We start from the raw sequence: 9,257 nt of genomic DNA, 5'->3' as shown, positions 1-9,257 counted from the left end.
CGTGGAAACTGGATCACGACTTGACAGGTCTGTGACTAGCCTACTTGCCAAGAGATTTTGAAAATCCGCTCGCCAGATTTTCCTCATAGCCGCAGGGTCGGGTGGAACTGAGAACGGGAAGGTTTCCTTCCAACTGAACTAAAGTCAGGTCATTAAGATAGCAGCGCAGAAACATCGCAGGTTGCATAAACGAACAGGTAAGTAAAATATGGCAAAACGGGTTTGGCGACATGGATTTGATTTACTTGCTTTTTAAAAACAATGGTTGGTTGGTTTTTTTGTAAAACATTTATAGTATTACTCAGAAGCAAAAGCTCAAAGGTCAGAAGGGGTTGGAGGGTTGGGAATCAACAATATCATACTTTAATAATGTTATTTTGTTCTCTGCTCTAAAGAGCAGAACTGATATTTGGATTAATAGGAATTTAAAGTTGACAGATCATTTCTGGAACAGTAGAGACCTCTCTCTTTACATTTCTTATTGTTTCATTCAAGGGTGCAAATTGTACCCTCAGTTACATGGAAGCAAAACTCCATTAGTGAGGCTTACTTCTGAGTAAATATGCATCCGATCATGATGCAAGTCCACATACACGAAAATTGTCTGGCATTTCAAGTTCTATGGAAAATTGGTTAAGCTTAGGCTTAATCTGCTTAATTCTGTCTGCTCAGAATTAAGTAAAAGTGAAGTCAGTGGTGGTTACTCCTAAGTAAGTTAGGTTATGATTTCGGCTGCGGAAAAATGGAAGAAGGGTGCAGAAGGGTCAGGGACAAATGCACAGAGGATAGACTGAAATGGCTTTACAACATTTGTTAACCTGGTACCCTCCAGATGCTTTGAACTACAACTCCCTTCATACTGGCTGGGGCTGATGTGGTAGTCCAAAACATCTGGGGGGTCACCAGATTGTTGTTGTTGTTAATAATAATAATAATAATAATAATAATAATAATAATATCTGGTTTTTCCCCAGACAAACAAACAGCATTTATTCACACTGACAAAAAATACATATAATATCCCCAAAAATAAAAAGCAAAAAATAATAATAGTAATAATACACCCATGTGACTTCCCTCCTCCAATACTCATCCTCCTTTAAACTTTAGATTTATATTTGCATTGCATCTTGACTTGGTTGTTTTAATTATTTACCATGCTGCTGTTTTTTGATATGTTTATCATTATTGTTGTTGTTTATTATTGTTTCATTGTGCTTTGAATGTTATCAACCACTTTGAGTTCTACTGGTATATGTTATGTTAATCACAGAATAATAGATATATGTGGCAGATGCTCTTGGGTTTTCCTGAAACAAAATGAAATGGTCATTTTTATTTTTAGCATCTTATGACCTATTGGAATATGAAGTCAATGATTTGCTAAATGAAGCAATGGAAAAAATACATACTTCCTTCCTTCAAACATCTTTTGCTTCTTCCCTTCTAGACATCTGTTTTACCATGGCTGCTGTGGACAGCTTTTCCTTCTTGCTCAGAGAGATTGGGCAGGCCTGCAGCTGTGTCACAGAGACATTGGCTTTCATTGGAGCCTTCTACATAATGAAGACATCCCTCACTGTTGCAAGCAACACATACAGCCTGATCAGGTTGTATTTCATTCCTCGGCTGGTCAGCAGGCCTGATTTAGTCAGACTCTATGGAAGGTGGGCTGCTGTAACAGGTAAGAGACAGTTGGAGCACACAGATTCTCTAGGGTTGCCTTATTTCAAAAATTAAAATTCCTGACACCTGCAAAGTTGTTGAGATTTTTTTTAGGAAGACCCCATACTGACATAAAAATGCATAAGCCCTTTGTAAACGCTCTACAACTATCGGTTGACTAAGTGAATGTATTTAGTCTCAGAGTCTAAAAAGGATCTTCGTTGCTCTCTTGATCTGCTCCAGGTTGTACCTCAGGCATCGGGAAGTCCTATGCTAAAGAGCTGGCATGCCACGGGGTGAATGTTGTCTTAATTAGCCGGAACAAGGAGATGTTGGAAGCTCTTGCCAAAGATATTGAGGATTCCTACAAGGTCGAAACGGAAGTTGTTGTGGCAGATTTCAGCAGGGGCCGCCAGGTGTACCCTGCCATCAAGAAGGCCCTGCTAGGCAAAGAGACTGGCATTTTGGTGAATAACGTTGGTGTGTTCTATGATCACCCGGATTATTTTGCCAATTTGACAGAGGATAAAATTTGGGATCTCATCAACATCAATATTGGAGCAGCTAATATGATGGTGCACATGGTGTTGCCAGGAATGGTTCAGAGAAAGAAAGGTGCTATCGTGAACGTTTCTTCTATGTCCTCTTACCACCCCTCCCCACGAATGACGGCATATTCAGCCTCCAAGGTGAGTTTCAAAATATAAAAATATATGTCTTCTCTTATGACGGGTGGGGAACCTCCAGCCCTGCAGCCCTGATGAGGCCCACAAGGTCTCCTTGTTTGGCCTATGAGGCTGTTTCAGCCAAGCCATAGCCACCCGCCCTTCACCATGGTGCCTGCAAAGTCCCTTTCAAAGCTCTGTTTTGCCCTGTGCAGTGAACGGGGCTTCTGAAGATCCAGCAATTGGCTGATTACTGCATGTTCAAAGTGCAGGGCACTTGAAGACCCATGCGGGCAATAGGCTGCTGTGGCATCTGCCCACCTGTCAAACATGGCCTGTGAAGGGTGAGGGAGAGAACAATCTGGCTTGCCAGGCTAGAAAGGCTTCTTACCCCCTGTCTTATCAGAATCGTTATTTCTAAGAGATAGTTACACATCCTTTCTCCATGGAAATGGTTTTTTCTGTTTCTGTGGATAAGGATTTTGAGAACTGGAAGTTTTTGAAGGTGGAGTGGGAAACCTCAGGTTCCAGGATAAGTATGCAGCTCTCTAGGCCCCTCTCTCTCTGGTCCTCAGACCTTTTCTCAGACCATCGCGCAGTAGCCCTGCTTTGCACCCCCTTCAAGTGTTTTAAAACAGCTGGAACATGTCCTTGAAGTCTGATAATACCTCTTGCTTGCTTGCCTGGATGGAGGATATACTATCCTTGGCCTGGAAAGGATTCCTCATTCTTGCTGCAAAGGCTCTGGCAGGGTTGAATTAGATGCCTACAACTCCGGCTCAGAGATGTACAGGAATGGAAGGCAGGATAAAATTTAAAGGGTTCAGGAACAGCCATGGTGGCTTTTCTGCTTCAGGAATGTATTGGCTTAAGCATTCTACTTTGCTCCAGTGAAGGCAGCTTTATAAATTGAGGCTGCAACCCTATACACACTTACATGGGAATTTAAGTGAACTTATTAAAGAGTAACTATGCTCTGTTAGGTGAATGGTAAAGGGCTGGTGTGTGTTTTGTAAAGGAACCAACAGAGCAATTCTGTACATGTCTACTTAATGGTAAGCCCTGCTTGAGTTCAATGGGACTGACTCCCAAGATAACTGTAGCCTAAAGTGCGATAGCAGTGTTCCCCAACCTGGTGTCTTTCAGAGTTTCTGTTGGGGCTGATGGGAATTGAAGTCCAAATCATCTGGAAGGTACTTGGTTGTGCAAAGCTGTGCCAAAACAGTTATTATTAAGTTGCAATTGGCCAGTCAGCAAGACATACAGAGCTGGGGATAGGTGCTGATTTGGTAAAGCTTTGTTCCATAGCCATCTGTGTTGCGCCTTGTCTAAGCTGCCAATGTTGTCTAAGCTGCCAATATCTGTTCTCCACACCTTTTCCCCATGTTAAATCCAGAGAATCTTAATTGTCTGCTCTTAACCTTGACAGGCTTACCTGGACCATTTCAGTCAATCACTTTATTATGAGTATGCTCCCCAAGGCATTTTTGTTCAGTGCTTATGTCCAGCTTTCGTCTGCACCAACATGTCAAAATATAGCCCCCAAAAGAGCTTGCTTGTGCCTTCTGCGGATGAATACGCGCACCAGGCTATTGCCACCCTTGGACTATCCAGAAGGACTCCAGGATACTCCCTCCATTCAATCCAGGTAATATCATTAATTCAGCTGCTTCTGTGTTACATTTTCTCTTAACTTTTCTTAACTTGGCGGCTGAACCATGCAGCCTGGATTGTTTTTAATGAGCCTTTCGAAGCAAATGTTCACACATGATCTTGGGGAATGTGATCTTGAGGAAGGGATGTAGCTCAGTGGTAGAACATCTGCCTTGCCTTCACAGGGTCCCTAAATTTAATCCCAGCCTCTCCACATAAAGCTGGGAGAGACTGTCTGCCTCTGAAACTTCCAGTCAGTGCAGACAATACTGAGCTAGATTCAGTATAAGGCAGCTTCCTGTGTGTGTTGACTGTTAGCTAATGCTCTCGAAACCTAATTGCTTAATTTTATTGCTGTGTTCTGTTTTGTTTAATTTATTATAGAGTTTTATTTGTTTAATTCTCATTTTCTTAACAAAAGAAATAAAAGAAACACAGAAAGCAAAGTGCTGTTCTTACACTGCAACCTGTGTATGATTCTGTGTGTTGCAGGCCAACATATTTTTCTTTCATGAAGCTGTCTTGACTCTGAACCCAGAGACTGTGGTACTTTGTGTAGTATCTTGTGGGTGGGAAAATGCATCTCTTCCCTTAGTGCAGGGGTGGAGAACCTTTGATCTTCCTGATATTGCTGAACTGCAACTTCCATCATCCCCAGCAAACATGGCCAATGGTGTGGAATGTTGAGAACCGTAGTTCAGAAACACCTGGAGGGCAAAAGGTTCCCTACACCTGCCTTAGTGCATCAATTACTGCTCTTAGTTCTGCACTGCATACATTTCTATTTCTTCAGAACCATTTACACCCTATTTTCCCGCCTCCTTAAAGGAAGTTGTTCAAAAGAGTTTGCAAATCTAAAAGCAAGCATACAAACAACACATGCCCCACCATTAAAACACAAATCATCAAGCTAGGAGCATCAGCAAATGAAAAAAAAAACACAAAGGGCAGTACTCAATATGTTAACCAGCAATGGGTGCTTGAAAGTTTTCAGTTTGCAATGCAAATGAAGAGGAAGATAGCTGAACATCTTAGGGCAATGAATTCCACATATGGGGTGCCACCACATATAGAAGACCCTCTCATGCTTGGCCACCAATCTTGCCACAGAAGGTACTGGCAAATGCAAGGATGGCGCAACAGGATGGGGAGATTCACAGAACATGTGACAGTGCTTCAGAGTCCAAAGCTTTACAGGAGAGGTGAGGAACCTCTGGCTCACAGGCTTACTTAGGTCACTCAGGTCCCATTGGGCCCACATTTGATGTCCTATATAACATCAGGTACAGGGTAAGTAGAAAGGGGCTTATGTAGTGTTAATCACCAGATTGTTGGTGCAGGCAAAAAGGGTCACCTGTCATCATTGTAATGCCAGGTGCTTGACCAGGGGTGTGTGCACCACCCGATACTTATGGTAGCCTACAGGAGGTGGGATAGACAAGGATGCCAGGTTAGCCATGCAAAATGTTGTTAGCTTTATTAAGTTTTAACATTTTTTATAGATGAAGTGCTCGAGCAGTAAACTTCCCCAAAGTTCTTTTTAAAGAACGTATAAAACCAGCATGTTTGTGTCTTCTGCTACACTTCCATCCCTTAAATTTTTTTAAAAAGAGAATTAATAGTTGGAGGGGGCAAGAGTCATAGCTCAGTGGCAGAGCATGTGATTTCCACGAAGAAGGTCCCAGGTTCAGTCTCCAGGCAAGGCTGGGAATGACCCTTGCTAGAGATCCTAGAGAGTCACTGCCAGCCAGTGTTGACAGTATTAAGCTAGATGGACCAATGGTCTGGCTCTATAGAAGGCAGCTTCCTATATTATGAACTGAAAGGAAGGAATGGGAGATGTGGATGATTCACTGTCTGAAGGAGACTCTTCATGTTAGATCTTCTTGGGTTTTATTTCATGCTGATATTTTAATCTTTATGTGCTAATCTTTACATTTATGTGCTAATTCTAACCCGTGTTTCCTCTCTTGTCTTCCAGGGTTTTTTTGCACAGATCATTCCAGAATGGCTCTGGGTTAGGGGAGTGAGCCGATTGGGCTTATTTTGAAAAAATGCCATTTTGGGAGGAAAAAACTGCATTAAAAATATCAGCTGGAGAGCAGGTAACATCTAGCAGCCAGTTACCACAAAACCCCACTCTCATTGGATGGATTTTCTTCAATGATAATGATGATGATGATGATGATGATGATGATATGTACCTTTTAAAAGAGACTCCATCTTGCTTCTATCTCATTGCAGGGCCCATCAAGAATGTTACGCAGGCAGTAAAAAAGAACCCTGTTGTTAGGAAGCTGATATTCTTTTGTATGATGTCTGTGGGGTCCTGATTTTTACATAGTACTGAGTGATTTTTTCTGATTTGGACATGAGTGGGCAATGCTGGGGTCCCCTGAATGCTAAAGAAGTTGAATAGGATGCTTGGGGGCTGAACCCCCATTAAGAACTGGCAGCAGAGGGAGGTCACGTGGTGCATTGCTTGGTGCCCTGCAACAGCTGTGCTGACTAGGACTGATGGGAGCTGTAGTCCAAAGCATCTGGAGGGCACCAGGCAGACAAAGGCTTTTTCTATACCAAAACTGGGTACTGCTCTTCAAGTGGAGTATTCTACACTTCTTCCCTGGAAGCTTTGTTGGGAACACCTTAAGCAATTTTCTGAGTTGGAAACAAATGCTACATTCTAGATACTGTGATTTTTAGTGACTTGCTTCTATCTGTGTGGTCTCCTGCCAGTGTGCTTTGTAGTGCTCTGAGTTTGGAGCTGTGAGCACTGATGAAGACATCTGCTTTTTTGTATCCAGAGAAGACTGGTCTCCCCAGCTAGAAATAATAGTACAGTATATTGTTTGTCCATGAAATGATGCTCTATAAACTCAAATATTGAATTATACTATGTTTCAGTCATATTGAATTCCGCAAATATATTTAGGTGCCTCTCTTCATTCAGTGTGTGGGAAAATGTGTTTGTGACATTTAAAAGATGGATAGATAGATGATAGGTAAAACCTATATTCAGAACAAACAACATGTCAGAAAAACATGAGAAGCTTTTCAGGTTCTCCTCATCAGGCAAGATGTTACATGAAGCAGCTTGGGCAGCAGAGGGAAAACAAGGAATTGGAAAGTTAAACTGATGCTGTAGCCATGAGATCAGGTTATATAGACTACCGGTAAATTCTAAGATGGAGATTGCTAGCTGAATAGACCCTTCCCAAGTTCTGCAGATACTGGCTTACATAGGATTCTAGGATGAAGAAGCAAGTGCTGAGTTATTTAAGCAAAACTTTAATTGATGAGGGCCATAGCTTAGTGGTAGAACAACGGCTTTTCAGGCAGAAGGTCTGAGTATCAATCCCTGTCACTTCCAGGCAGGGTGGGAGAGAACCGTTCCTAAAATTCTGGAGAGAGGCTGTTTGCCAATGTCACAATTCTGAGCTAGGTGGACCAATGATCTGATTCAGTGCAGTTCCTATGTCTTCAGCTCCCCGACTACGTGGGCACAGGATTACATCGCACGTGCCCTTAGCTTTGCGGAACTTCCAAATAATGCCTAGCCATTTGCGCATTTAAAAGTGCAAGGCTCCCTATCGCACCATGCACTTAAGGCGCAGATTTCTTGTGGCGCCGTCAGAGCAAAGGACTTCTGTTTACGTCTTCCGAGAGGGCAGTTTCGATTTCTTTGACGGGACCAACGAGGCCTCCGTCCGTTGGACCCGCAAACGAGCTCGCTAGAGCCCCAGAGGCTCCTGGGAACTGTAGTCCATCCCGCCCGCCCGCCCTCCGAAGCGAGGGCCAGCGGAGACTACAAGTCCCAGCGTGCGCCAAGCTCGCGTTCATGGAAGGCGGCTTCTCCTCCGCAGCCCAGGCCAGCTGCTTGGTGTGGGGTTAGCGGGGGGCTGCGGGACGGGAGCCGCGCTCGCCTCACCGGGAGCTCCGGACCCGGCTGCCAGGGGAGGCCGCTACGGCCCGGGGGCGCCCTGCGGAAGCTTCGGTGGCCGGTGGGTCGAAGCGGGCGAGGGAGCTGTTGGAGGGGGGCTTTGGGCCCGCAGGGACGGGGAGGAAGGGGGAGCAGCCGTTCTGTGGTCGCGTCCCGGGCCTCCCTCTCACGGAGCAGGGGGAAGGAAGCAGCCGGAGCCCGGACTGCCGCTGGTTTCAGGGGGGTGTGTGGATTTTGGGGGGGCAGCACCGGGCGCAGTTCCTTAGCGGATCCCGCTCCCTGGTCCTCATTGACTTCCTAGCGCTGAGCGGCCTGGGAATTCGCAAAGCCGAAAAGTATTATTATTGTGTTGCTGCTGCTGCTGTTGTTGTTCTTTTTAAAAAGAGCGTTCGGACCTGTCACACCCCAAATCGGGTGAAGGCACGTTTCGGTCCGACGACTTGATTCGCAAAGGTATGGGGTACCCCAACATCGAGAGAGGCTCCCACCTCGGGGGCTCTCGTGTGGGGTTTGGCGGCGACGTCTCGAGGGGTGTCTGAGCCCACAGAAAGCAGACAGAGCAGACAGGAGAGGATTGCGTATATTCACACCCCACCTTTCCTCCAAGGTGGCGTACATGGTTCTCCCCCGCTTCACCCTCACAGCCACCTTGTGAGGTAGGTGAGGCTGAGAGAAAGTGAGTGAGTGGGCCGAGGTGACCCGGTGGGGACCTGTCCTCGCTGCGCATTCGCTTGGCGCAATCAGCACAAGGGCCCAAAGCCAGAGTCCAAGGCAGGTGGAGGCTGTTGCTGTCCTTTCCCTTTCCTCTTCCCAGTGATAACTGCAGAGGCGTGGGTGAGTCAGTTGCCCTGCCTTCTCAGCCTGGACATTGTCACCGCCTCTGCTCCTGGATCTGTAATGGTGGTGGGAGAGCCTGTGCATCTGGGGAAAGAAAGATTGCTCTTTATCAAGGGCAAGACGGATGGAGCTACCACTTTCCTCCTCGGTGAGGAGTTGCATCCCACCTAGACAGCCAGAATACACAGAGCTATAGAACGCTAATTAGAACTGTAAATGTTAAGAGCTTACAGTTTGCTTTCACTTCCTCCCTCCTGTTCCTTTTTTCTTGTGTGTCATGCCTTTTTTGAGATTATGAGCCTGAGGGCAGGGTCTGTTTTGGCACTGATTTGTGTAAGCTACTCCTAAGAGCCTTTTTGGCCAAAGGCTGAGGTATAAATGCTTTAAGTAAATAATAAATAACACTAATGTCTGCTCTGGGCTGTACTGCACAAGGGTGGGTGGGGGGTAACCAGGTGGAACACTTTCCCCTATTTATAGCTTACATGTTTTAAAGC

At 45.2% G+C, this 9,257-nt stretch overlaps 2 protein-coding genes across 3 annotated transcripts in view; both read left to right on the top strand.

Moving 5' to 3' along the window:
* The first annotated feature begins 49 nt into the window (after positions 1 to 49).
* HSDL1 (hydroxysteroid dehydrogenase like 1) lies at positions 50 to 6,928 on the top strand. The gene is made up of 5 exons (XM_083515126.1): positions 50 to 197; positions 1,451 to 1,684; positions 1,909 to 2,354; positions 3,760 to 3,978; positions 5,965 to 6,928. The coding sequence occupies exons 2-5, from the start codon at positions 1,465 to 1,467 to the stop codon at positions 6,031 to 6,033; spliced, it is 954 nt and encodes a 317-aa protein (XP_083371252.1). The 5' UTR covers positions 50 to 197; positions 1,451 to 1,464; the 3' UTR covers positions 6,034 to 6,928.
* Positions 6,929 to 7,708: 780 nt separating this feature from the next.
* Positions 7,709 to 9,257, top strand: part of MBTPS1 (membrane bound transcription factor peptidase, site 1) — a 31,109-nt gene continuing 29,560 nt past the window's right edge. Inside the window, exon 1 of one of the 2 annotated variants that reach the window (XM_083514933.1) lies at positions 7,709 to 7,984. The gene's annotated coding sequence lies outside the window, so the exon portion shown is untranslated. Of the gene's footprint in view, positions 7,985 to 8,560; positions 8,580 to 9,257 lie in introns of those variants that run through there. The other variant, XM_083514932.1, reaches the window with a different exon arrangement.

This window comes from Podarcis liolepis (genome assembly GCF_965112155.1).
Source record: "Podarcis liolepis genome assembly, chromosome: 7".
NCBI classification, from domain to species: domain Eukaryota; kingdom Metazoa; phylum Chordata; class Lepidosauria; order Squamata; family Lacertidae; genus Podarcis; species Podarcis liolepis.
Note: the sequence above shows the minus strand (reverse complement) of the source record. Positions and strands in the feature narration are given on the sequence as shown.

Coding starts and splice junctions, on each gene's coding strand:
- HSDL1 (XM_083515126.1), top strand. CDS start 1,465: ATGGCTGCTGTGGACAGCTTTTCCTTCTTGCTCAGAGAGATTGGGCAG. Junction 1,685..1,908: donor AAGGTGGGCTGCTGTAACAG/GTAAGAGACAGT, acceptor GATCTGCTCCAG/GTTGTACCTCAGGCATCGGG. Junction 3,979..5,964: donor ACTCCCTCCATTCAATCCAG/GTAATATCATTA, acceptor CTTGTCTTCCAG/GGTTTTTTTGCACAGATCAT.